The sequence below is a fragment of the Polypterus senegalus genome, chromosome 10, assembly GCF_016835505.1.
Source record: "Polypterus senegalus isolate Bchr_013 chromosome 10, ASM1683550v1, whole genome shotgun sequence".
Lineage (NCBI taxonomy): Eukaryota > Metazoa > Chordata > Cladistia > Polypteriformes > Polypteridae > Polypterus > Polypterus senegalus.
The window spans coordinates 161,630,219-161,657,820 of record NC_053163.1 but is presented as its reverse complement, the minus strand read 5'-3'; the positions used below and the strand labels follow the sequence as shown (position 1 = coordinate 161,657,820).

Below are 27,602 nucleotides of genomic sequence, written 5' to 3'. Positions count from 1 at the left end.
GCGTAATAATAAATTAAGACATCAAAGCGAAATATATCGCATCTGTGCAAACATACCCAGGCTACATGGCGTCCATAACTACGTAACACTCTAGCTAATACCGGCCACGCAGCGGAAGTGGGTGGAAAGCTGTGATGCTATTGGTCCGCTGTTTTCCAAGGTCTCTGGCCGCGCGCCCATTTATCCTCTCCTGATTGGTGAAAGAGCTGCTTATAACACGCGGTGGACCGGTCCTTCTCGAGTGAACTCTTTTGTAGGACTTGGCGCCTGAATTTGCGCAGAGAACTCGAGCGCTTGCTCGGCTCGTGTTTTGGAAGAGTGTTTCGTTTAATTTCATAAATAGAAAAGAAACTGGTGTAACGGTAACTTCGATAGGCTCTTGTATATTTTTTGTCGGAGTTAGGAAGGATGGAGATGAAAAACCGAATCAACTTGGAACTAAGAAACAGAAAGCCGGCGGAGGTGAGTACGCGAGAAGTAGCGAAAGCGCGCGTGGTAGGCCGTTTTAAAGTTGCTGTGGTGTGGATCTTCAGGAATAATTAAAGCCGTGTCTCCGGTCCGGGGTGGCAATCTTAATATCCTCACATCGTGGGAGAGCACTTCTGGGTCTAGAGGATCTCTCGTGTCAAGACAGGGCCACTTCTTCGAACTCTTAAAGGAGCACATGGTGGGCCGAAGAGGCTCATTCGTTCCACGGACGTAGCCGTTTACGCTCACTTATTTTTATGCGGTTACAGGCTTGCTTCGAGCACCCGAAAAGACATCTGAAAGGCGCTTTTTAACGGGGGACACGTTTCACGCAAGAAACATTGAAGATGTCGCCGGTTTCAGGAAAAGTGTGAAGTACGAGACTTGCGTACCAAATATAGTTAACTGTGTAACTTAGACAGCTCTCGCACTCCCCAGTTGTTGTAGCTTGCGCCGGTATGTCGTTTGCATGTGTGTTACATTTAGGTGGTTAGGCGGCCGTCCCGGGCGGAGCTGCTTGCTTCTGGCTTTTAGGTCGCGCACGCGCAGTTACAACAGATGTGGTGAAATGGGGGCGTGTTGTAGCTTCGCGATTCTTTATCGTTGCACTTCTAATCCGATTATTACGATCATTTAAAGAGGGGTCTGAGCTTATTTTTCCCTGCGTAAAGTCGGTGATACAGTCTGTTAGCACGCGACGGTGTGTGTGTGTTTTTTTTTTTTTCCCCGCGACGTGTGTGTGGTGTTTTGTTTTTTTTTTTTACCCCCTTCTCCTATGATTATTCAGGCAGGGGCGCGCTCCCGCTTCTGCGAGTTAGCTATCGCGAGACGCTTCTGAAGGTCACGCGGCAGCTGGTGCGTTGTTTTGTTTAATGCGCTTTAAACGGTCACGAAATAATATCCTTTACCTCTGCACCGCGTTCATGTCCTGGTCATAAGTTGTGCATCGAGCGTCAAATTCTAGCCTAAAGGTTTAGAAGGCTGCTCCACCCCACCTTGGAATGGCTAACAGCCACGGCCTCGTCTTTTCAAACTTCGCGCCATATCAATTGCAGGCACATGGGGGCTGAAGTGATTTGGCGCCGTGTGACCCCTTTGGCCAGTTGATTGCGAGTAGTTGTGGCGTTGGCACTTCAACTGGTGGGCGCAACTTTTGGGCCTTAGCTTTTATCGTGGACCTTTTATTCGCGTGGTGGCGGGCGGATGCCTGCTGCCCCCCGTTCCGTGCATGGCAGTGTGTGTTCGGAGTGCGTCTGCGCCCGCCGGTGTACCTTCTTGGGGTACACGCAGTGTGCGTTCACCCCGCTTGATGCCAGTATGTGTTTTTTTTTTTTGGTTTTATAGCTTTTTTCATTGGCGTTTTAAACATTTTTCTTGTGTGTAGATTTAAAAACAAAAAAGCCATTCAGTAAGGTAATCTTAGTCGCTGCTCTGAAGTGAATCGTTGCTTTAATGTTTAATTCTGGAATCCTTTATTACCTTCACGCAGGTGTGTTTTTATGTACAAATTAAACCCGCACTGCACCTTCACTTGAGGGTACCACATTTGTAACGTGTTTGTGTCCCCAGTTGCATTTGGTGTATCCGCAGTTCTGCTTGAAGTGTAACATGACTACAGCTCTGACTTCTCAAACACATCACACAAGACTTGACACCCATACTCGCAAAGCATAATTATATACATTTGTTTTATTAATCTGCGTTGATTGAACACTGGTGGTTCAGGGCAACGGACTCCCTATTCCAGATTGTGGTAAACTGTAAAACATGGAGGTCCCGTTTCCCTCAAATTGAGTGTTTTGTGGAAAGTGGAGATCTTTATTTACTTGGAGTTGCACCAATGTGTAAGATGGGCACAGTGTGTTCTGTCCAGTCTTCAGCAACAAATTTATTTAAAGCTTGCATGGTAAAAGTTCCTTTGACAACCCAGAGTACTGTAGCCTTGAATAGTTTTTCTGCAGGGAGGTTACCATGGGCCTTTCCTCTAAGGTAGGTGGCAAATGTCCTAAAGGTGACCCATTCTGTTCTATCCATATGCTGCTTAATGAGGAGCCTTACTTCTGTTGGGTCATGCAGCAATTTAATGTTAATACTGGTTTTTATCTTGTATTCCACAATATAGGCCCATTTAAAATTCATTGTGCTTCTCCATGAAATGTCCACTGTATTTCAGTGCTTGTAATCCCCTCCTTATGTGACATGTGGCAGTAGATTATCTCCCTCCCAGTCTAGTGTGGCCCCCAAAAACTTGTTTCACCCTGTTGGTAGTATTGTACTCCTCGATGGTCTTATTTCTTAGCTTTACTAAGACCTTGTATAACTGCTTTTAAAATGTGCAGTTTGATTCACTTGAACCTGTGCTGTGTGGTAAACTTTATGGTCATTAACAGCATGTGGAGTTTTTGACCTGAGAAATGCAGTGTCAGCCTGAAAATGGGTTGCCTTGCATTTTCCTAGGACACTAAAGATTTGGAGTTATTGTCCGGGTTTGGCATTAAGTAGTACTAATCATCTGCTTTGCAGGTTTAGTGTGATGCATCTTAATATTTTATTTGTCTTTTGCTTTGTAGGTAAAAGAGCTTGTGTTGGATAACTGCCGTTCAGATGATGGGAAAATTGTTGGTCTTTCAGCAGACTTTGAAAATTTAGAGTTCCTTAGTATGATCAATGTGAACCTGTTGTCTGTGGCTAATCTGCCTAAGCTTCCTAAACTGAGAAAGGTGAGTGCTGTTCTTAAACTTTCAACGATCCAAACACTTGGAGTGAATTTATAGAATTGCCACACCCAGCCATACTGCAATGCACATCAAGACCAAAAACAAACTCCCTCTACAGTTTACATTAAGGCTTTTTAATGGGAGTGTTTACATTGTTAACATACCTGAGTAAGTTGCCCAGCTGCATGTTTAACAAGTTGGCCAGGATAATGAGTGGTTCTTGCTCTGTAGGCACCTGTGGTGGGTGTCTTATATTAAAGACCCACAGACTTGAATTGGCTACACAGTGTAAATTTCTACAAAATTACTAAGTATTTTGTTTCTTGCAGCTTGAATTGAGTGACAACAGAATATCTGGTGGTTTGGAAGTTCTTGCGGAGAAGACCCCTAATCTGGTTCATCTGAATCTCAGTGGCAACAAAATCAAAGATCTCAGTACATTGGACCCATTGGTAATTTTTAATACGGTTTTCACTCGTCTTACTGTGGCATATCTGATATAATGCTATCCATTTATTGTGGCTGCTGCTTTTAAGGGAGACATTCTAGATAGCCTTGTTAGCATTCAAAGCAATGTACATGTAATAAACGAAGTCATGAGGATAGATAACTCGTCCACTGTTTCAGTTCTTTTCTGCATGTTTATTATGCTGCGCATATTAAACTTGACACTGCACTAAATTAGTGTCTTGTGTTAATCTAGAAATTGCATTACATCTGCTTTTCGTTTGCAGACCTGGATATATTCTCATCTCAGGTTGTCATTCATTTCAGCATGAAATTTCCTTTAAGGCTTCATTTCTTGTACAGGTTTGTCATGCTATGCAGATGTACATGTTGGCATCTGATACAAAAGTAGGTTTATTACTGGTCGTCCTGTATTTCACTATAAACTTTTCTAGGAGATGCCATACTATTCTTAATGGTATTTGCAAACATTTGTGTAGTATTACATACCACATTTTAATCTTTTTTTTTGTGTTTTTTTCTCCTCCATTTCTATAGTTTGGGTGAAAAGTACCTTTGTGTAAACTTGGACTTTGCACTTAAATGCTTTGAACCATATTTAAATTTAAAAACTGACTTTTTCATGCAACTTTAGCTTCATTGTACATTGGCACTTGCCACATTAACATCTGTTTAACAGTAAGATCATAAACATCTGGAACAATAGTACATCAGAAGTCTTGACAATTCAGAAAAAATTTAGTGAGATGAGCAGACTGTCAATTGAAACTTCAGAAAGTACTATTTTGTAAGGTATTTGTCTAGATTGGGGGGTGGGGTGTGGTTTGGGGGCACCACCTTTTGTATTGGTGACATTTTCTTTGACCCAAAGGACTACCCTCTACCACACTTGACTAGCCCCATGATTTTAACCTTGGTTTTTGTTCAAATTTGAGCCAGATTTAATCTTCCTAAAATGGCTTTCCATTTTCAGCATTTTAACACCTTTTTAACAGCTTTTTCTTTCATCCTGTAAAGTTAGTTCTGACCCACCTTTGACATTTTTTTTTTTTTTCACCTGCACGGAGTAGTTTGTCCCATTAACATTCTAAATGTTTTCAGCTTTAGAATTGTGACATTTTAAGTGTCCTAAGTTGTATAGGAATTTGTTTTTACTTTTGCAAACTGCTGCACATTTTGAATGCTACCATATACTTAAGAATTTTGACCCTGGACAGAGATCAATTTTTAATGGTAAATTTTTAGGCTTTTTGTCATTCAGTACCATCCGTGCAAGGACCTGGTAACCTGCTGGATAATGGATAAGATTCTCATTGAATGCAATAGGTTTGCAGTGAAGACATCTTGGACACTTATAGGGATACTGGAATTGGCCTTTAAGACCCATAAGGCAGTGCATTGAGTTGGCACTTGCAGACCTGGTCAGGGTTAGACCATTCTGGGGCCTTTTAATTCTGGTTTCTTCCAAACTGAAGATCTGGCACTCTGTCCTTACTGTTAAACTTTTGATACTGCTTAATGTGCAATACATATTGCTTCAGTGTGTCCTGTTTAATGGTGGGTGGCTTTATTACAGAAAAAACTTCCCAACCTACGTAGCCTGGATCTGTTCAACTGTGAAGTGACCATGCTGCAGGAGTATCGGGAGAGTGTGTTGGGACTGTTGCCACAGCTCACTTATTTGGATGGATTTGACGCAGATGATCAAGAGGCTCCAGACTCTGACCCAGATGGCCTTGATGAGGACTTCGATGATGGTAGGCCCCCAAGGAGTAAGTGACCTGTAGCATGGATTTCAATTTTAGTTTGGTTTTAATTAGTATTGTGACTTTTTTAGATGAAGATGACGAAGATTGTGAAGAGGAGGAGGAAGAGGATGAAGATGAAGGGGAATTTGATGAAGATGGAGTCAATGAGGATGAGCTGGATGCAGAGGAAGAGGAGGATGGTGTTGAAGATGTGAGTGTTTAAATGTTTGCTTGAAATAGTTTTAAATTGGTTTTAAACCTAAAAGTGCAGATGAGCTGCTTTAAAGCAAATGTCTATCGTAGTGACAAACTAAAGTTCTTGGATGTGGTGCAGTTGGCTTTTTTGGATACTTAACTTGTAGCTATCTTGTCTTAGGAAGAAGATGAGGATGAAGATGATAGTGAGGATGAAGAGGATGAAGATGGTAAGTATCAGTAGTAGCTTAAATTGCCTACAAACTCCACAGGGGGGTGTGTGTATATATATATATATATAAATTTTTTGCAGCTGTGCCATCACATATTGGATGGTAGAAGTCTGGCTTGAGTGTTTTTTTTTTTAACCTCCTGTCTCACTTAAACTTGACTGTAAACTAGGAGCCTACTTTTTGGAAATTGTGCTCTTTGGTTCAGTCAGCCTATCAGTAATTGAAGGGTCATTTTTCTGTGTATATACAAATCGCACACCTCCCTCCCTTTACTGGGGTGTTTTTTTAAAACAAAAAATTGACATTTCAAAATGGTTGACTTTTTTCTCCTCATTCCAGATGCAGCTCATGGTCAGAAAAGAAAAAGGGACATAGAAGATGAAGGAGAAGAGGATGAAGATGAGGATGATGAATGAAGTCTTCTCCGGACTGTCAGACTTGGGCACATGGGTGGCTGTGGAGTGTCTACAGTTACTTGTGACTTGTTGGGGTGACCAGGTCACCTGGTTCAAAGCTTTTTCAATGTGATAACCTTTTTTTTTCTTTTCTACTCCATTAGTTTGCTGGTAATTGATTTAAACCAGGAGACTCTTTTTAGATTCTATATAAATATAAAGCTTTCAGTGTGTTTTGAAGCACTTTGAGCCACGTCTCCTCCGTGTAAGCTATTTGGGGTTTGTGCATTGAGACTGCCTTTCATTCCACACAACAGTATTTTACTTCATTTTTAACAACTGTAAATGTATGTACATATGAATCTGTGGTGGTCTCCAGTGCTATTTTTATTTTGCCTCTTTTTACAGAGGAGTATTCTGGAGTGGTGGGGTTTTTTAAATTGACAGGTTAAATGCCGTTTTAGCGGACTGCCTACACTGGATGGAGGGATTGGTGGGCACTTGCCCTGTGTTGCCATTGTCCAGTCTTCAGCCTGTGTATAGTTTTGAGGCTTAGACATATTTTTGATCATGTATTTATAAATTTTTCAGGTTTTGTTTTTAAATGATTACATTTAGAAGTTTATGTAGATTAGAGGAAAATGTACAACACGACTAGACCAATAAATACTGGAATCTTTTCTCCTTTGTCTCTCATTGGCCTGGCACTGTGGCTCTTGGCCTTTCTGATGGGATGGATATGCGCTCTTAACTTGTCAGTTTAATTTCACTTGGAGTCTGGACAACAGCTTGGGGATGAATGGAGATGGTAAAGATGCTGCTTTGGATGAGAGTTCACACTGTGCAGGAACATAAAACGCATAAAGGGTGGTTTGAGGGTCATGAATGGGGGGAAAAGTAGCCCCAGTGTTGATGTTGGGGGTCTTGTCTGGCCTCTGAGGATAAGCAAAGAATTGCTATGTGGGCAGAGACTGGTGTTAAGTAACTAATGCCCGTCTGTATGTGAACGCCCATCCACCTGCACACTGTCTTAACTACCAAGGCCTGTGTTTAACTGGAATACTAAACGTGGGCAGCGTGCACTCTGGTGTAATGGCAGCTTGTGCTGTTGGCAGTACACACAGCTGGCTGAACGAGAGCCCACCGGACTGACTTCGTGGGGGAGTTGTGGCAGCAGCAAGAGAGCTACTCTAGTGTGACCTGATAAATGGAGACCAGTATATGCTGGTGTTGGCTGCAGCAGACTCCGCTCATTTGGACCGACACCCCCTACTCACGGTTTGCATCTATTGATGTGGTGGTCTTTGGGATGTTCCCTGGCGAGATCTATCGATAGTGGGTGATCTAACCTGTTCTGGGGTGGCTGTTACCTCAGGTCTACTTGGCTCTCGTCCGCGCAGCAGTCGCCGCCTAATTAACGTCTTAATCGCAGAACCGGTCCTCTTGAATGGACACCAAGTTGTCCTGCCGGATTCTTTACTGTGAATAAACCAGAAAAACTGGCTGGGGTGACGAGTGTTCTTAAGAGCGCAGCGGTGGTGACCGTCACCTCTTGTCGCAGGTAGCGTGAGTGGCGCGCTGGCGTTTCCAGGAGACGCACGCTTTTGAAGCTGCCACTGACGCACCGGGCGCCTGCAGTTGGGAGCGTGCGGCACAGGTAAGGCTTAGGGGCGCTCGGGGAGCCCTGGGACAGCCGGCGGTTTGGCGTCCGAGTGGGAGGTTTAACGGCCATCCGGTTTGGGCTTCGGCTCTCGTGCGCCGTTAACGGCTGCCTTTTTTTCTCTCCATTTCACGCCTTTTTCCTTTTGATGCCCCCAATTGAACATAACAGCAGGGTGGGACCCCCGGCTGGCCGCCTCTTTGTGGATTTTGACGACTTTCTTAAAACTTTCCTTTTACGGGGGAGGCTTGGAGATGCCCAGCCGTCCCGACTGGACTGGCGGCTGCCGGTGTTGTCACCTGCGCGGTTCACAAAGCAGATGTGAGGAGGACGTGCTGATGGCCGGGAAGCCGGTTGCCTTTCAAACACGTCCATGACAGAAAACTCGCATGTTGTCTTGTTTTAGTTGGCCAACTGAAGGTTGTCATTTTGATCGACTTCTTGTATCCATAATGGCTAACATCCAACACCCTACCCCTACAAACATACCAGAACAAATAACACGGCACGGCGGGCGACACCGCAGGCGACAGGCAAGTGACCGCCAGGTATTCAGGGAGTCTGCGAAACTACTATCGTTCATTCCGTGCAGGGTTGGGCTCCTTTATTTGGGACAAATTAGAAAATGAAAGCTGTACCCTCACCCTGTAAGTGCCGCTCTGACAGGCATTGGGGGTCTTTCCAATCGAAATGTTTTTATGCAGCATTTTACCAAAACGAAAGTGCAATCCCGTCCAAATTGCCACCATCACAGGAGCACCCAGCAGACTCAGCGGTTTGTTGTTAGATTAATCTAACAGTCACTGTTTAATATAGCGCCTTCTGTATCGAAAGCCCACCATGATAGTTTATACAAAAGGAGCAGATGCTACTCGGTGCCGCGGAGGGGATACCTGCAGGACAGTGTGGGGCCACCAGAGGGCGACAAGCCGTCAGCACCGATGAACGTGCATGGTGACCCAGGAGCAGGCTGGCAGTGTGCCATGGGGGGCACCAGGGGGCAGAATGACAGAATCAGTCATCAAGTGCAACGGTCAAATGTGGCCAGCAGGCGTCCCCACTATGCTGTGCTTTTCAGGTGAAGGGAAATTAGTGTCCACTAGAGGGGGTGCTAGACTGGAGTCCCTGTGTCTCTTGTAAGGGCCACTCTGTCCATGGAGGTGACCTGTAGAGGTGAGACCAGGAGGCCAGGGTACCACTTTAGCTGGTAGACATTGTAGGATACATGCAGAGAGCCGGGGTGACTTTACTGATGGCTTTACCCTGTGGTCAGATGACTTTCTGGGGGTACAGTGTCCACCGGGAGCTTGTGCCAACAGGGGTCAGAATGAGCGGACACGTCACAGGCAGGGCCACACTTTGGTCTCCATCAGAAACATCCAAGTGACCACAGATGTGCTTCTACGGGTACAGGTGGCAGTAAAAAGAGTGTTCATGGTGGTCAGCCCACCGGCCCAAGTCAGCGAGCTGAGTGGTCACCTGTGGCCAGCTGTCCACTTCATGGGTCCACTGTGGTTGTTGTCTTGCAGGACTCACAAAGATGGAGAGTGTCCTCGCCTACCAGAGCTCCGAGGTGGACTGGTGTGAAGACAACTTCCAGTTTTCTGAGGGGGTGGCCGAATTCTACAATACGGTGAGGAGGGGCCGCCGTCACTCTGATGGGTGGGGGAGTTGGGGGGGCTGCAGTTGCGCTGCTCAAGTCCAGTCAGGATCGTGTGTGCTGGTTGAACCTGGATCACCATGGTGGGTGTTCTGTCATCTCTCCACAGGTCAGCAGTGCCAGCTTCTTCATCTTTGCCCCTATCATGATGTACCTGCTGCACCCGTATGCCAAGCAGAGGACCCACGCCGTGCACCTGGTGTGGCTCATGATGATGATCGTTGGTAATTCTTTGTCACCGCCGCTTTGGGCAGCTCCAGCCATGTTGTCCACTCGTTGTCTGGGGTCACAGGCAGACTGCTTGTGAAATTTGGGTGGGGGGAATCATCATGAGGAGGTTGGGTGGGTGGCACACCACTGAAGATATCTGGGTTCAAATCCCAGCCTGATTATGGACCACATCTTACGGCCCAGTTACGGTGGCTCAGTGTTTAGTGCTTGGGATCCGGGTTCAAACTGTGGTCTGTGTGATGTGAGAGAGAGTGCCCTCTGATGAACTGGCACTCCGTTCAGGGTACTGCTGGGGTAGGCACTGCACCTCCTGTGCCCCTGAACTGCGTTAAGTGGTTTTGAAAATGACTGATGGTGTGACTGGTGTGCCCCCTCTTTCTGGCCCATCTTGTCAGACAATGAAGAGAAGCTCGGCTGGGGACTGGCATCGTGGCCCCCTAGTGGTCGCTCTGAGTGCCCGTGTGTTGCTACTCAGTCATTCTAATGCCAGCTCGTCTCTCTTGTGTTCACAGGGGTCTTCTCAGCCTACTACCACATGACCCTCAGCTACATGGGGCAGCTGCTGGACGAGCTGTCCATCCTCTGGGTCCTGGCCATCGGCTACACCCTCTGGTTCCCACGCCACCGGTTTCCATTCTTCATCAAGGACAGGTGAGGAGCCCGAGGGGATTTATGGCACCAAACGTGGAGGACCCCCCAGTGGTGAACCCTGAGGGCTTGTTTTTGCGGTTGAGCCCCTCCTGCTCACTGAATTGTAAACACAAAGGGAAGGCTTCAAAGTGGGGGGCTCAGCTCGGATCCTGGTGGGCTAAGGTGGAAGTGACTCTCCTCGTTGTTTTGTGCCCCTTCTACTGCCATCGCTCGCCCCCCACCTTGTTGATCTCCTCTTCCCAATCAGCAGTCGTCCATCCTGAAACATGAAACACGGGTGTCAGCGGACCCCATCTAGAGGGTGGGCTGCTCAGTAAGAAGCGATTAAAAATGGGGAATACAGAAAATGAGATTAGGGGGTCGGGACTCTCAAAGAGCGTATTAGCGAGAAGGAAAAGAAACTGGCGTGGAGCAAAACTCACTGTGGCCCACCAGCCCCAAGTCAGAGGACCCCCAGTTCAGACCAAGCGTGGCCACTGGCGCTTTGCCTCTCTGGTCTGCATGTGCTTGGCGTGTTCTCCCCGTGTTCTTTTCAGGGTTCCTTCTGCACCCCAAACGCTTGCATGGCAGGGGTTCATCAGGGGGCTCTAATTTGGGTGAGTGGGGCCCACAGTGAATTGCTGCCCTGCCCAGGCTTGTGTCGCATCCAGTGCTGCCAACCCCCCCAGTGTCCCTGAACTGGAATAAGTCAGAGGATGGACGGCAGGTGCCCGTTTGATCAGACGATCCCTGCAGAGTGTTCGTATGTGGGCATCGGTGCCCCCACCCAAAGAGCTGAACTCATAGCCTGACAGCATATGGGCCTGCGCCACTTGATTCATCCCCTGGTCCCTTAAGACATTTGACACGCCGCGCTGGGTCAGGTGTCCCTTTGTCTCTGCAAGGTGCCACGTGACAGCCTTTGTTGGCGGGTCAATGCCCGCTGAAACTCAATAGCTGTGGCTATGAAGGAGATCATCTTACAGCAAACAGCAGGTAACGCCTTGTCACACCTCAGCCAAGGCAGCAGAGGTTCAAACTGATAGGGCGTGGCATCTGCTCGGCTGCCAACCTAGTGCTTCAAGAATGGGGCACAGTGACTTGAAGCCGGAGCCAAGTGACAGTGCTTTACCTGAGCTATGCCAATGTGGAAGTGGCGCCACCTTTCCAGATGATTTATTTAAAGGGTCTACAATGAGCATAGAGGGGCAGCAGGCAGTCATCTTACAGTGCCCACCACACTGTGCCCACACTGTCAGTGCCAGGGGGACCCAGTGGCTTCACAGCCTCTATGGCACAGACTTCACTGGCAGGTATGTGGCATGAAAAAAAAAATCTGCCAAATGAGTGAAAGGAGGAAAGTGTGGAGTGACAGGCATGCACGCTGTGAAAAAGTAAGTGCCCCCATCTGCTGCAGGTGCACATTTGGCACAATGGCTGGCTGGCATTAGAGCAGTTTTTAAAACACAACTTTCATTCTTCAAGGAACAAACATGTGAAAAAGTGCCCCCATGGTTCCAGTACTTCCATACAAATGCCAGTCCTTCACAGTAGGAAGGGCAGCCGGGATGGGCAGAGCAGAGACGCGGGCAGTAAAACTGGATGTGGCACAAGTGAGAATGTGGAGACAAATGTGCGGAGTTTCAAAAAAGAAAGGAGAGAATAAAAAATGAGAGGAAACGGCAACAGTGGGGGACACTTGGAAGAAAGTCCAGGAAAGTCCAGTAGGTGTGAAGTGCGTATGGACCTGTGATGAGGAGACACAAGGTGGGCACAAGGTGGGCAAAAGGAGGAAATGGCCGGGTGGGCCAAAGCCCCCCATGACACCAGACCCCTGTAGTTGACCCGCTGCTCGGGCTTCACCACACAAAAAAGAACATCAAGACTTTCAATGGCGTTCATCAAAAGGCTTACGGTGAGGATGAGGCAGGAGGCCAGATAAGCCCAAATGAAGAGGGTGGGCACAGTCCAAGAGGACAGAACACTTCTGTGGTGGTCTCGTCTGATGCCCCCTCACTTCTCCATGTGTTCTTTCTTTCCCTACTTTAGGTGTACCTTTGCTGGACTCGTCTTCATCACGGCCACCCTGAGCACCGTCTTCTCCTTCGCTAAGCCCACCGTCAACGCCTACGCGCTCAACTCCATCACGCTGCACATCCTGTACGTCCTCAGCCAGGAAATGAAGAGGTGGGAGTCTCGGAGCCGCGTCACACACCGATGACGAGCAGCTGGGGTGTTGGCCTCGATGGCCATGAGCTGGCGGACCCCTCAGTCTGACCTTCTCTTTGCTTTTCCTCCTCACAGCTGCACAGATCCTCAGATTCAGCGACTCGCCTTCACCACCGTCGCCTGGTGGGCTTTGGCCATCTCCTGCTGGCTCAGTGACCGCCTGCTCTGTGGCTTCTGGAGGAGAATCAACTTCTGCTACCTGCACAGCTTCTGGTGAGCGCCTTCTCAGATTAGGGTGGTCCGCGTGGCGGTGGGAGCTTTCGTATTTTTGTGTTACCATGGCATCACATGATCGCCACACTTGACGTCACAGTGATGAGAGGTGGGCGCTGCCACCTCCTGGACCCACTGATCCCAACTCAACATCTGAGTGCAGCCTTCTCGCCATCCCACCCCAAAGATGTGCCCTTCAGCCCAACTGGCAATGGCCTCCTCCTGTCTCATGCCAGATGCTATATGGGTGGGCTCCGGCCCCCCACTAGGCCTGAAGCAGGCTAAGCAGGCCCGAGAACGTTGGCTTATGTGACACTCAAAGGGGTCGCCATTCCTACATGTTTGGCGGGTCGTGTCGGGCCTTCTAATTAACTAAGGCAGTAAGTGGGGTCAGAGAGGACAATCAGTCAGCGGCCCCCCCGACCCCCCGCCTGGGATTGAACTGAAGAGAAAGAACAATTTGGGTTATCAGCATGATGAGGCTTCAAAAGGCTCCACGGTGGCAAGTTAAGCGCCCGCTGCTTGGACTGTCGGAGGATTCATTTCATAAATTCGCAGTGACGGGCATCCTGAGGGTCCTTGTGGGATAAAAAAAAAACAGAAACTTTGGCCATCGGGTGGGTAGAACTAAGAATAACTTCAGGCCAGCACAGCAGAGACAATTTAGTCGGCACTGGCCCACTCTGCTTCTGCCATCGTCTTACAGAATGAAGCGGCTTCAGGTACGGAGGACCGACGCGTCCAGGATGGGAAGTTCTGCTCACAGGACCCCTGGGGTCAGCACACGCAACGAGTGGGGGGGCTTACTGGATTCGGCCAGTGTGAAAATAAGGACCTGATAAAATGATACGAGAGTTCAGACGCTAGGGGGCGACGTGGGCAGAGCTCAGGCACTAGGGGGCGATGAAGTGATTAGTCTTACAATTAGAGGGCAATGTGGTCCAATTTATAACGGAGTTCAGACACTAGGGGGCATTTAAGTCGAGGGTAGCATCTGTAGCAGATTTCAGACAATAGAGGGCACTATGGCCAGGGATATTCATGCCAGAGTGAGACACTAGAGGGCGATGCAGTCAAACTTACAATCAGAGATGGAGTTCAGACGCTAGGGGGCGACGTGGGCAGAGCTCAGGCACTAGGGGGCAACGTGGGCAGAGCTCAGGCACTAGGGGGCGACATGTTGAGGGTCCCTATCAGTGCGAGAGCTCAGATGCTAGAGGGTGGTCTAGTCAGAGATGCCATCATTTCAAGGTCAGTTAAGGAAGGTGGCATTTTGCAGGTTAGGCTGTTGCCCACCCTAGTGTTGTGGCACTGGCGACTTGTTGCACGCCGATTGGCACAATGTGACTGGATTTTGCACCCGGTACAGAAATGACTCCATAAGCCTAATTGTCCCATAACCATTAACAGCAAAATACAAATGGTCACCCAAAGCCAAAGAAACTAGTTTTTTGGGGGGCTATTACACACACAAGGTACCCGAGCCCCCCACATATCTCAGTTAGTTTTGCTGCCCCATCCTATTGCCCGAGTGTCGATTTCTGCAATAAAAAAAAGAAAATCAAGACCAAAGACAATCATTTTGCCAGCGAGGGTATAAAGTCACCTGGCCATGGCAGTGGGATCGTAGCCCACCGTGCATGGAGAGCTCGTCAGTGACAGACGGTGTAGACGTTCACGAGTCTCAGGAGGTCAGGGACCCGTCATTAAGTGACAAACGCAGCACACGTCCCCAAGAGGAGGTCTGTTAGACTAAAAATGGAATAGGAGTATGCCCGTTAAATAAGTGCTACACTCTTGGGACTTAAAATTGTGCTGTGAAAAAGTATTTGCCCCCTTGCTGATGGTCCCATTCTTGCAGATTTGACACAATGAATGCCTTTAGACCCAAGTGACACACACGTCTTTCTTCATTCAAGGAACAAGTAATCCAGCACTCCCATCACCCGTGTGAAAAAGTCCTTGCCCCCGTAGTTTCAATTCTTGACAAAGGGGCTGCAGTCGTCGTTAAGAGCAGCTAAACGCGTCCTCTGCTTTAATGTCTACCTTCCACTTTCACTCATTTCATTGTTAAGAAATGGTGGCCCCCTCTGCCGATTTGTCTCAAGTCAGACACATCGGCAGGTCTGCGAGTGTCAGCCGCTCATCTCAGGTCCTCACTAAGGCGTTCAGGTGAGGACTCCGAGTGGGCCGCGTCACTGACTTGTCAGCTTGATTTTTGCATTTTGGCTCTTCGTCCTGCCACAAAACCCAAAGACACGAGCATCTGATGGCTGGATGGTCCCCTTAAGGATGTTTGGCTCACTTCCTGGGTCCTTCAGTTAGGCCTCACCAGCACCAGGACCAGGACCTGCCCGTCCCAGCAGCACCTCCATGCTTCATCGCAGGTCTGCCGCCAAGCATGCTGGCCTGTGTGCCATCTACAGCGTTCTGCTTTTGACTCGTCTGGCTTGACGATCGTCTCGCCGTTGGACAGCCGAGGCCTCCTCCTTGCTGCTCTCCCCTAAATCTCAATTTCTCCTCCATATGTTTCTCGTCATGAAGTCCTGAACACCAACCTTATCCGAGGCTGGACAGGCCTGCCATTCTTGGGATGTCCTTCTGGGATCCCCCGTGACTTCTGGAATGAGTCGTCATTGGGCTCTTGGGGTCATTTTGCCAGGCTGGTTTTCCTTGAGAAGTCAACTCCCCCAACTCCAGATGTTCTCCATTTGAGAAAATGCTGGAGCGCCAGAGCCTCAGAAATGGCTTTGTAACACTAAACTGACTGGACCTTTCCTTTGATGGAGGTCCGCTGTTGTTGTGCTGACGACGCCCCCCTCACTGTGAGCTTTAGGTTAGCAGGGCTGGCCACGTTCAGGAGCCAAGGGGGCAGTTACCTTTTCACACAGGCCTGCTGCCCATCAGAGAACTTGACCCTTAATAGTATCAGGTGGCAGGCACTCCAGGAATGGGGCTCACTTTGGTCCCCTTTGTCTGGCGTTGCATTTTGTCTAAAGGGCTGAAGCCATTCTTTGTGAAGAAAAAGATGAAGATGAAGATCCCAGGAAGGGGCAAATACTTTTTCACAGCACTAAATTTTGGAACTTAACCTCCTTATGTACTTTGTGATCAGCTGAACATTTTTCATTTACAACAGCATCTGAAGGGGCGAGTTGCTATTCTATTATTTTATTTATTTTTTTAAAGTGTCCCCCTACTGCGGACCCTCGAGTTCAAAGCCCCCCAGAACAAGAGGCCAGGAATCAGTGCTGGCCATGCTTACCCGCAGCAGTGCCAGGTGCTCAGAGTCCAACGTGCCAATGAGCAGCATGGGCACTTCAGACAAATCCTGACTTGGCACCAACAGTCCAGAAATGTGCCAAGCAAAAGAGGCACACAGGGCAGTGCCCAGCGGCTCAGGCAGGTGACATCAAATCTCAGGGTCACCGGATCTGCCCACGACTTACTGGGAGGCCCCCCAGTTTGTCCGTTTAGCTGTCTGATTGTCCTCATGGTTTGATATTTTGCCCTGTGAAGAACTGGCACCCCTGCACTGTGCCCAATGCATGCTGAGATGGGCACCAGCAGCCCCACAGCCCTGGTCAGGTTTAATAAGATGGCTGAGCTGAATGAAGAAAAGTTAATGGAGGTGAAACAGTGAAGTTGCCACGGCCATCAGCACTCGCCAATCCCTCACCTTCTCCTTCTGCTTCTCTGTCCACAGGCACATCCTCATCTCGGTGGCATCAGCCCATGGCTGCACACTCTTTGCCTACTTTGATGCCCAGTATGAAATTCCTTTTGCCAAACCAGAGGTTCATTATTGGCCGGGAGACAACTGGAAGGTGGCACTTCCATATTTATCAGTGAACTACAAGGCCAGGCTGCAGAAACAGTGCTGAAGGGAATGGTGGACGGCAGAGACTCCGGTGCCCACTGTGAACGACAACTCAGTCTAACGTGGCACACAAATCACCGCGAGGGTAACATCACGCATCAAGGGCCTTACTGTTCCGCATTTGAAAGAACTGATTTGGGCCGAATCCGCCAAAGTGCTCAGTGCTCCTGTGGTGGAATCTTCACCTACTCCCAAAAGCGGGCACCTTAGCTTAACTGGCATCTACAAAGGAGATAACAGACGAGAGCAGGCCATTCAGACCAACAAGTACATCTAGAAAGTTCCCCAAAGTCCTCTGTTTGGTAACTGGTCACATATGGATGACCACACCAGTGTGCCCCACGATGGACTGGCACCTGCCATCCCCCTGGGCTACATACAGAATGACATAATTGGGACAGGAGATGGAGGGACGGACTCGCTCAAGGTGGCAGATGAGATGTCATCAAATGTCATCCCACTGGCGTTTCCATCGGGGTCTCGACCGCCTGAACAGAAGGCTGGCATTTCCAGATCGGTCCGAATACTCTCATTCTGCACGTGTGTGTGGCGTGGTGCCCGTCTCTGGCCACAGGGGGCGCTCTTCTGCAGACGTCACCTGTTTTTGAGTGGTGTCTCAGGTTTTCTAATTTGTGATCAAAGCTCATTTCAGCCACTGGATAATAAATTGTATTTTAACAGAACTCGTCTGTCTTTTATTTTAATAAAAATTAAAACACAACAACAGAAACTCAACTGACAGAGCGAATGACGCCGAATGAGCTCTAAACGCAAGTCGTGAATGCTGCTACCGATGCCCGGTGAATTTCAACACAAGTGGCACCCGTCCAGGGGCACTTCACATTTTATGCCCTGGTAGCTTGCCACCCGAAATGCCAAAGCCCCTGGGATCAAGTAGCATGGACAAGTGACAAATGTCCAGCACTTGGGACAAGGACAGAAGTGGAGCTGAAGTTACGAACGAAACCCAAAGTCAGTGCGGGGCATTAGTGGGATTGTGACGGGGACACGACGGCTCACCTGCCACTCATTAGTCACAGCCATGGGCGTGACATCCAAAAACGGCTCGGGGACATCAGACAGGCTGAGGAGAATCACGCAGGGCCGAAGAAAGCAAATGTGGGCGGCCCACCGTCTCTCACACACACACACACACACACGGAGCGACCCTAACGCGCGCAGGGTGGGGCACTCACCTCCGGGGGGCGCCGTCAGGTCATCCAGCGGTGAAACTCCAGATAGTCCAGCATGATGCGCTCGGTGGGCTGCACGTGAAGGCAGTGCTGGATCAGGTCCTGACACTCTGCCAATGAGACACGAGGAGAGAACGGGCATCAGCTGACTGGGGGACACAGTGAGGCGCAATGGGGGTCTCTGCAGCTTCGGCCTTGAAAGACGTTTCTGTTATCGACTCGGATTTGAGTTTTACAAAGACACAAATACTCAACAAAAGCGTCAAGACCCCCAACACGGCGGCGCGTGCAGGTCTCCAGATGGGAGGGCCGGGTGTGTAAAACGTAAAGGCAGCAGAAACACAACGTGTCACTCATCTCCGAAAAAGAGAAAAGGAAGAAAGATGAAATAAATACGTCGAAGGACGGAGGAGACAAACGACTGCGAGGGGCTGAAAGGAATGAACCCCCCGGCCATTTAGCAAGCAGGACTCCTGGATCTTGCAGCGAGATGCCAGGGGGGTCTTAGCCGCTGATCAGTTTTCGTGTTGATGGAGGAGAAGCAGCAGAAGAACAAATAAATAAAAATCAAGTCCAGTCCATCGAGGTGTAAAAAAATAAAATCTGAAAGGAGCAAAGGGGCAGACCACAAAACGCAGGAGAGGAGGACGGAGCCGTTTAAGGGGGCACAAAGTGGGTCAGGGGTCACGGAATATACTGGCGAGGAGAGGTTTAAGGGCAGTCTTTTAAAAACTGAAGCCCACCTGAGTGAGGGGTCTTCTAGAACATTTGTGCTCAAGTCTTCGATTCTCCAGGGCTGGTCGTGTGCAGTCAGGGGACGTGACTTATGAATGAAGTCGGCTCTGCTGCTCAAGAGAGTGACTATGGGGGGTCCGCCGTTACTTTTACACAGATGCCGCGTGACTTCATGACGTGAGCTTATTAAGCAGCAATTGAACTCCATTTTGTCCAAAGGGCTGACAAACAAACACAAATCAGGCAGCATGAGGGTCAGCACCTCCAAGTCCGAGACGGTGGTCCTCAGCTGGAAAAGGGTGGAGGGTCCTCTCCAGGTTGGGATGGGGTCTTGCCTCAAGTGGAGCAGTTTAAAGATCTCGGGGTCCTGACTTAAGCGAAGCATAAAGGGAGTGGGAGATGGACTGGCAGACTGGCTCAGCGTCCGCAGTCCTGGCATCGGTCAGTCGTGGTGACGGAGGAGCTGAGCCAAAGGGCAAAACTCTCGATTTACCAGTCAGTCTGCACACCAACCCTCACCGCTGGGGTCACAAGCTGCAGACTCTGACCAGAAGACTGAGATCTCAGGTACGAGCGGCCGAAATGAGCGTCCATCACAGGGCACCTGGGCTCAGCCTTGGTGATGGCATGAGGGACACGGACATCAAAGTAGAGCACAGCGAAAGGAAGCAACTCAGGTGGTGTGGCCTTCTGATCAGGGGGCTGCCTGGGCATCCCCATGGGGAGCCATTTCAGGGAGGTCCCACCTGGAGGAGACCCCAGTATGCACTGGAGACATCATGTCTGGGAAAGCCTCGGCATCTTCCTGATGGAGTCAGAGGAGGTGGCAGGGAGACAGAAAAGGGATGGTTGGAGACCTAATCTGAAAGGGGGCAAAAACTTTTTCACAGCACTGTACCTACATTTCCCGTCCACTAATCAGACGGCTCAAATGGACTCAGGATTCACCTCCATGACAGCGGATATCAGAGATCTCTGGACCATCAGGAGACCTTCAATCCCAGGCTTGAAATCCGACCTTCAGATGAAGTCACTTATCAAATTGCCATCGCACTCAAATTTTGCTCAACTGGAAAAACCAGTGCCACCTGGGAGACTACAGTGGCTCGGGGACATGGTGAACTATGGTGAACTATGGGAAGCTGGAAAAACATTCATGTAAAGCAGCTTTCTACCCTGAGCTTTCTGAACTCTCACAGCCATCTTAGGTAGAAACAGGACCTCTGTCCCCTCAAGCACGACCTCTGTCCCCTCAGCCCTATCCTGATTATTACAAGATACTAAATCCAGACAGGCGTCCCCCCGCGTTGCTGCTTTGAGATGCTGAGCTACTTAACAGTCACTGCTTACTTCTAGAAACTCCTGCTCCTCTGAGAGAAGCTTCTAACTTATCACCGACTGGCAGCTAAAACTGGACAGACCCGCATAATTACTGCTGGCATAGTGGATGAGGCTCCACAGTGGACAAACACCTCAGGCAGGTGCCCAGCCAGCCACATTGAAGAATTAAAAGGAGGAGGTCATGGACGTCGTGACAGAAACAGCAGAGCAGGTGAAGTTCCACTAAAAGCCACCTGCCTCAACAGCATCTCCCTCAAGATCGTTACACCAATAATCTTTGCAAGATCAGGTCTAAAGGTGCTGGGCAAAGCCTGTTGGACCACCGGGACCAAAAGAAATCACCTCAGAGACTTCAAGAGAAAGACAGACAGCAGTGATTGGTGAGTAAAAGCTCAAGAGCTTCAACGTTGGAGTCCGTTAGCCTTGTCAGGTTTCAAGAGGACCACCAGAGCAAGTGTGACGAGAGCAGACCACTCAGCCTAGCATGCGCTTCTGTCCCTGTTGTCCAGCTCAGCTGTCTAAAAGAACATCACATCTTTGTGACCCCAAACAGCGAGGGGCAGCTGCAAGCAACCAGCAAATGGATGGAAACAGAAGGCTTCACCAGAGGCTTCACCAGAGGCTTCACAGAGCATTAGAGCAACTGTGCCGAGAGGAGGCCATGGAGCTCAACAAGCTCGATGAGAAACATCAGGTCCAGAGGTGAAGAAGGTTTGTAAAGATGTACTGTCCACCACACTATTTAGTCACTCGTTCCACATGTCTGTGGTTCATTTTTAAAGTCACTGCCTTCATCATTTTAAACACTTCACTCAGGTCTCCTCTTCATCACTGTGAAGGCTCAGCTCTGTTAATCTTTCCTTATAACTCTTCCCCTGTAGCCCCCCATAATCAGCCTCGTCGCTCTTCTCTGGACCTTCTCTTGTGCTGCTATGTCTTTATGGAGACCCAAACTGCACCCAGGACTCCAGATGAGGCCTCACCAGCCTGAGCAGAACCTCCTGTGACTTGTCCTCCACATGTCAAGGCGCTATATAACCTGACCTTAGTCTGTTAATGGCTTCTGAACACCGTCTGGAAGTCGATAGCTTAGAGTCCACTACGACTCCTAATCCTTCTCATAAGGTGGACTCTCGATCTTCAGACCCCCATTGTGTATTCAAACCTCACATTTTCACTTCCTATGTGTAATTCTTTACATTTACTGACATTAAATTTCATCTGCCACAAATCTGCCCAAGCCTGTCTGCTGTCCAAGTCCTTCTGTGATGATATAATGGATTCCAAATTCTCTGCTAATCCTCCTCTCTTGGTATCATCTGCCAACTTAACCAGTTTGTCACTTATATTCCTATCTAAATCATTTCTAGATATTAACAATAGCAGCGGCCCCTGCACTGCCCCCTGCTGGTCAACACTCTTAACATCGGCCAGTTCTGATGAGGTTCCTCGCACCATCACCCTCTGCTTCCTGTGTCTGAGCCAATTCTGCACCCATCTGCACACATCACCCTGAAGTGCCACTTCTTTTAGTTTGATGCCCACCCTCTCATGTGGCACCTTATTAAATGTTTTCTGAAAGTCCTCATCAATAATCTCATCTGCTCCTCTCTGGTCGTCTCCTTTTATTGCCTCTTCCTAGAATTCCAGCCTGTTAGTAAAACACGACCTCCCTCTTCTGAGCCCACGCTGACTGTCCTGTCCTTGTCATGTGTTGCTCAATCTTCTCCTTAATAATTCCTTCCATTAATTTTCCTGTGATGTTTCACGTTAAGCTTACTGGCCTATAGTTGCTCTGATCTGCCCTGTGACCCTTTTTATATAATGGGATGATATTTGACATTTTCCAGTCCTTCAGAATCTCTCCAGTGCGCAGTGACTTCCTAAAAATGTGTGTCATGGGTTCATATCTGAACTCGCTGGCCTCCTTAAGAACTCTGTGGTGAATCTGATCTGCTCCTGGTGATTTGTGTGATGTCAGCCTATTTAATCATCACAGCTCTTCTCTCTCTAATTTCCAAATCCCTCAGCACCTCCTTAGTAGTCCCTGTTACTGCTCTGAACTCATCCGCTGGCTCACTTGTGAAGACCTCAGAATGATGTGAGTTTAGCTCATCTGCTATTTCACTGTCTGTGTCTTTTAGTCCCCCTTTACTATTCCTGATGCACTTCACCTCCTCCTCGTCTCTTCTTCTACTGCTTTAAGAATCTCTTCACTCGTCTTTCTCCTTCTCTGCTCTGATCCTCCCCAACTGTCTTTCAGCCTCCCTGATGTTCTTCTTAATGGTTGCCCGCCATGTGATTCACTTTGCAGTCATTAGTCTTATACGCCTTACTTTCCCTTTGCAGATTGTTTTTAACTCTTTATTAACCCACTGTAGAGTTTCCTATTAATTCCAAATGTACGTCTGTATCTGTCCTGTCCTGCATTACATTTCTAAACCCGTTCCGCTGCTCCTCGACTGTCTCCACATTTCACAGTTCACCCCAGTCTATCCTCCTCAGAGTTTGTCACATCTGCTCAAAATTTGTTTTGACCAAAGTTCAACTTCACAGTTTTAGTCTTTGCTTCTGCACTCTTTACAAAACACTGAGGACTGTATGACATTCTGGTCACGTGACCCTAGTGGTCCAATCACCTCTACACCCCCAATTCTATCCTGTTTATTACGAAACACTAAATCCAGACAGACTGCACCCCATGTTGGTGCTTCAACAGTCGCTGATTATGTCTAAAAACTCCACCATCTGTAAGGTTATGCCAGTTAATAATCAGACAGTTATAGCCCCCCAATAAACTTGACCTTTCAATGTTACTAAAAAAGGTGTGTGTTGCAATTTCTGTCTGCACTGGGTGGTCTGTAACACACCCCTACAATAAGACCTCTTTCCCTTTGCAGATGAAGCCAGACGTCCTCACTAAGATGGGGCTCATCGTCCAGCTGAAGAGGACTTGCAATTAAATTCTGTTTGACATAAAGAGCAACCCCAGCTCCTTTTCAGTTCTGTCTGTCCTTCCTAATAAATGTGTACCCCTCATCGCCATCTTTCCTGTTTAGCCAGGTTTCTGTGATTGCTATACAGTACAGGCAGTCCCCAGGTTACGTACGGATAGGGACAGGGGGTTTGCACTTAAGTCGGAGCAGGTCCATTATTATAATAAATGCTATTGTGACCGACTGTAACCAAGTGCTCTGCCCATGAATGATGGAGTGTCACGTCTCTCTGACCTTTTTACTATTTCTACTTTAGTTTCCATGGCGCTGGTTTTTCTCTTCTTTACTGTCTCGCCAGCACTTGCATCAGGTTTGTGTTTCAGAGACATTCTTGAAGGGTGAAGACCAAAGGTTAAGATGAGCTCCTCAGCACAGAACTGCACACGCGATCACAGCAGGAAGGCACCCGTCGTCAACACGTCCGATGTACTGGCGAGAGACGACTTCCTGCTATGTGCGTAAAGAACGAGAATGAATGAGGGTGGCGAGGGGCGCTTCACCACAAAGTCACCTCCACTACCCTATGCTGCCTGCAGCGTCCGCCCACCGAGAACAAACACAGTGCTGGCAAAGGCGGGTAGTGAATCACCCACCACCACCGCCCCCATTCAACAGGCAGCCACCCTACAATGCAACCTCCCGCCTCCCCGTTCAGCCACAACCGGGTCACCGCTTGCAGCGTCACCAGCCGCCCACCGAGAACGAACGGGGCAGCCGTGTGTGGTGGGCGGGCAGTGAAACGCCCCCTCCGCTCCATCCAGCTTGCGTCCAGTCAGGAGCAGTAGCTGCAGTGGCATTGTGGGCGGGCAGCGATCCGCCCCATCAAGCCTCCGTCCTGCACACGAGTGACAGCTGTGGCCTCGGTGGGTCACCGCCCGAGGGACGCTTGCAGCGTCCCCAGGCCGAAGTTACGTAGGCACATGCGTCGCAGCTGCGGCCCCGTTTGTACGTCGTCGGTCGGATGTCCGTAACCAGCGGCCTGCCTGTATTATCGCACTTACGCTCCTCTACTTGCAACTCCAACTCACTTTTTGGTATTTGCACCATTAGGCCAAGCTGTTTTTAATGTGTTCTTCATTTTACTTTTACATTTAAATGTTGGCTCACAATTTACGTTATACACATTTTTATTTTTACACTTTTGTTTGTTCCTCCCTGTACAATTCTAAGCATCGCCATACCCAGTTTAAACAATCCTCGACTAAGCGCCAACACATCGGTAACCCGTTATGGTGGAACAGGGCCCATCTCTTCCTAAAGGAGCCCCAATGCCCCCTAAGCTGACACCCTTCTACCCCACACCAAGATCTGCAGAGGAAGGGGGGCTCCCTGGTAAAGATACGCCGCACATGACGTTCACCCTTCATAGTCTCAAGAGAATCGAGGCCTCGTGACTTCCTAGAAGGCCAAGGCTGGAGGTTTGAGCTTCAGTGCCCGTTGCGGCCATGTCACAGACATACACGACATTTCCAGTGGTTGTCAGCCGCAGACTTCACGGACGTAATCTTAGCAAGTCGGGAGGCACTGGGGGTCCACTCACAGGACCGGCACTCGTGTAGTCGGACACCCTCAGCGACTCGGTCTGACCAGCCACCCCCATAAAATCAGTCAGCTCTGCTTCCGTCGCAAGTCATAGACAGGCTCTGTGCGTGGGTGAGATGAGCGAGAGTCGAGAACGAAGGTACGAAGGACCTGGGAGGCTCACGTCTCCATCTGTACAACACGAGATATCCGACACACTGCTGGTCACATAAGCAGACATCCGCCAGGTGTGTAGTCTGACAGACCCGGGCGACTGCACTTGTCAGGCCTGACATCCCCTTCAACTAGAAACTGTGCCATGTGACTGACGCCAGCCTCAGGCAAGACAACACTGGCATACACATCCGGTGGTCCGCCTCTCGGGATAAAACATCCAAAGCACCGACTATGAAGGCTGCAGTTGGATTTTTCTTCTGACTAATTAGATCAGTTCAAAAGTTACAAAAAAGAATGCATTGGTGGGTAAATCAAGCCTATCAGCTGACAGATAATAAAAAATATTAACAATAGAAATGTTTGGGTTATTATCAGACTACCCGACTTTACAATGCAGGGCAGCTTCATGAGCCAGCTCTTCCTTGAGGACATTTATGACTTGCCAGGTAAGTGAAGACCTTTAATTAGGGGACCACTTTAGATTTTATAAGCCAACCACCCCACCCCAGGGACAAAGGCTTGGAGGATAAGGGACAGGCTATAGATTTATGACCCCAGTAAATGTGACCAGGACAGGCCACTAAGGGGGACAGCTGCATAAAGTCAGACGATGAGCCGGCTAAGAACAGCTGATCAGGGACTCAACTGTAACTACGAGCTGATGTGCCACCCGACACTGCACAAGTGGCACCAGCAGGTGGGTTGCTCTGTAAAGCCGCGTTCTGTTTGCTTTTTATTTATCTTTAAATATTAATTCATGAACAGACGTGCAACCTCATCTCCTGCCCATTGTGCCACTCTATCCGATTGCCTGGAAGTCTATTGGCCTACAGCAGCAGTTAATCCTGACATTGGATTCTACCACCGTGAGGAGTCCATCATGAGCACTTCACTGCCCACCGCCCACCAAGACGCGTGTCAGCAGAGCAAACTCCACCAGTCAAGCCCCCTGAGCCTTGTCACGGCCTCTTCAAAGACTCAGGAATGGCCACAGGCTGTTGGACCCCCGAGTTCCCGACAGCACACAGACCGATTCTTTGTTTCGGTCATTACTGCCACGTCATTGGTTGTTTGCCCGTAATGCTCGTGTTATTGGGTTGTCTTGAATTTCTATTTTGTACCAACATCCAATAGGAACTCAATTTCATTCTTTCCTATTCAACTGTGTAAGTGTAAAATGACAATAAGCAGTGAACAGTGACATGTCCTACTCTTACTGGCTTAAAGTAACTCAGAGAGCACGACGCACATCCAGACAGCAGGACATTTTGACACCAAGTCCCTTCTCACCTGTGGAGACCCCACTCCTGAAGGTCACCTTTCCTTTCACAACGTCCTCCTCCTGCAGAAATGGCACATTCCCATACACCAGTTCAAACAGCGTCACTCCCAAAGACCACACGGTCGCTGGCTCAGCCCGGTACCTCTTTAAAGTAAACCACTCTGGAGGAGCATACAGGAGCGTACCTGGAAACACAGGGAGGGCATTCATGGAAATGAAACGGGCATCAAAACTGCTGCTGTACAGTAGAAGGACCCAAGAGTCTGGACTGAAGTTCAGGAGCTCCAATTCTAAACTGCTAGATCTCCGCTGCCATACAGTGATGACAGTCAGTTGTCAGACGATAAGTGACCTGAAGGAGCTCAGACAGATCAATCAATCGATAAATAAATACATTGAGCATTATGAAAAGGCGCTATATAATAGATCCATATCTATCTATCTACCTAATCCTGCCAACTACACAGGTGGCATAGTTGGCAGGATGAGATAAACAGATAGATAGTCAGATAGCGTAGTTGGCAGGATTAGACAGACAGACAGACAGACAGACAGATAGATAGATAGATAGATAGATAGATAGATAGATAGATAGATAGATAGATAGATAGATAGATAGATAGATAGATAGATAATCTGTCTGTCTGTCTGTCTAATCCTGCCAACTACGCTATCTGACTATATATCTACTTGCCAGGATTAAATAGATAGATAAATAGATAAGATAGATAGATAGCGTAGTTGGCAGGATTAGATAGATTGACGGACAGACAGATAAAGAAAGGCACTATATAAGACATAAGCAGATTCAGTTATTACAGAAGATCTAAAGACCGTCTGCCACACCCCACCCTGGCACAGAGAGTTGCCCCCGGCCCACGTCTCTCCTCCAAGTCACAGCACAGCTCCTGACCGTCTGACTGTTGGATTCTCTCATGTCGGCCTTCTTGCTGTTCCTGCTCATTCATTTTGTTTGCACCACAAGGCCTGATTTGACTTTCCTGGTATTTGCTGTCTTTCCTACCTCTGCAGGTTACGTTTGCTACTCTCAACCACCAAAGTTCTTTCTTCACAATCATTGCATACAACAATTTGCCACGTGACACTGTTCTAAAGTGAAGCATGTTGTACGTTTACTTATTTAGCTTGTGTCTTTATCCAAAGTGATTTTCAACATTTATGACTGGTTTCATTTCTTTTGGTTTTCCGACTGGAGCCCAGGCAGGTCACGTGACTTGCTCAGGGTCACACACACAGTGCCAGCAGCAGGATTTGAACCCACAGCCTCAGGTTTGAGGTCCATTCCTTAACCTCACACTGCCTTGCATTTTAAAAATGTAAACCGAAACCGCAGTCTGTTTTAGAATTTAGCGAATGGGTTGCTGGGGTCCCGTTGTGAAGAGCCTTAAAACGTTCTGAGTATGTCCATTTTCCAAGCCCGAAGTGCTGCGGAGTACTGATCGGCATCAAGAGATTCCGCACGCTTACTAAAACAGCACCTGCATGTCGTTTTAAGAAGGTAAAAAAAAATAAAATAAAATAAAAAGTAAAACACAAACCACGGATGTGATTTTAAAAAGGAGCGGCTGTGCTCTTCACTTTGCTGCTCGTCTTCCTCGCTGTCACTGAC

At 48.5% G+C, this 27,602-nt stretch overlaps 3 protein-coding genes across 8 annotated transcripts in view; 2 read left to right on the top strand and 1 right to left on the bottom strand.

The window, feature by feature from the left end:
- Nucleotides 1-27,602, bottom strand: part of LOC120537906 — a 125,636-nt gene that overhangs the window by 87,572 nt on the left and 10,462 nt on the right. For 2 of the 5 annotated variants that reach the window (XR_005635410.1, XR_005635412.1), the window contains exons 5-6: nt 17,924-18,030; nt 10,601-10,685 (exon numbers count right to left, since the gene is read on the bottom strand). Coding sequence is in view for 2 of the 5 variants with exons in the window: in XM_039767168.1 (XP_039623102.1) it covers nt 10,584-10,685 (102 nt within the window). In the remaining 3 variants the exon portion in view is untranslated. Of the gene's footprint in view, nt 1-10,432; nt 10,686-17,683; nt 18,031-27,602 lie in introns of those variants that run through there. The other 3 variants (XR_005635411.1, XM_039767168.1, XM_039767169.1) reach the window with 3 other exon arrangements.
- Nucleotides 130-6,904, top strand: LOC120537908 (acidic leucine-rich nuclear phosphoprotein 32 family member B-like). Its single transcript, XM_039767173.1, has 7 exons — nt 130-462; nt 3,039-3,188; nt 3,515-3,637; nt 5,230-5,410; nt 5,491-5,612; nt 5,778-5,826; nt 6,169-6,904. The coding sequence occupies exons 1-7, from the start codon at nt 409-411 to the stop codon at nt 6,243-6,245; spliced, it is 756 nt and encodes a 251-aa protein (XP_039623107.1). The 5' UTR covers nt 130-408; the 3' UTR covers nt 6,246-6,904.
- acer1 (alkaline ceramidase 1) lies at nt 6,992-17,410 on the top strand. Of its 2 annotated transcripts, none has more exons than XM_039767172.1 (7): nt 6,992-7,881; nt 9,414-9,517; nt 9,654-9,768; nt 10,288-10,426; nt 12,455-12,565; nt 12,710-12,847; nt 16,554-17,410. In XM_039767172.1, the coding sequence occupies exons 2-7, from the start codon at nt 9,425-9,427 to the stop codon at nt 16,729-16,731; spliced, it is 774 nt and encodes a 257-aa protein (XP_039623106.1). In that variant the 5' UTR covers nt 6,992-7,881; nt 9,414-9,424; the 3' UTR covers nt 16,732-17,410. The 2 variants fall into 2 exon arrangements, with proteins under 2 accessions (XP_039623106.1, XP_039623104.1); XM_039767170.1 differs by having other exon boundaries at nt 12,455-12,592.

Excerpts from the sequence above, each read along its gene's own strand:
- LOC120537908 (XM_039767173.1), top strand. The coding sequence starts at position 409 with ATGGAGATGAAAAACCGAATCAACTTGGAACTAAGAAACAGAAAGCCG. Across the intron at positions 3,638-5,229 it reads TCAGTACATTGGACCCATTG|AAAAAACTTCCCAACCTACG; the intron begins GTAATTTTTAAT and ends GCTTTATTACAG. Across the intron at positions 5,613-5,777 it reads AGGAGGATGGTGTTGAAGAT|GAAGAAGATGAGGATGAAGA; the intron begins GTGAGTGTTTAA and ends ATCTTGTCTTAG.
- acer1 (XM_039767170.1), top strand. The coding sequence starts at position 9,425 with ATGGAGAGTGTCCTCGCCTACCAGAGCTCCGAGGTGGACTGGTGTGAA. Across the intron at positions 9,518-9,653 it reads TGGCCGAATTCTACAATACG|GTCAGCAGTGCCAGCTTCTT; the intron begins GTGAGGAGGGGC and ends ATCTCTCCACAG. Across the intron at positions 9,769-10,287 it reads GCTCATGATGATGATCGTTG|GGGTCTTCTCAGCCTACTAC; the intron begins GTAATTCTTTGT and ends TTGTGTTCACAG.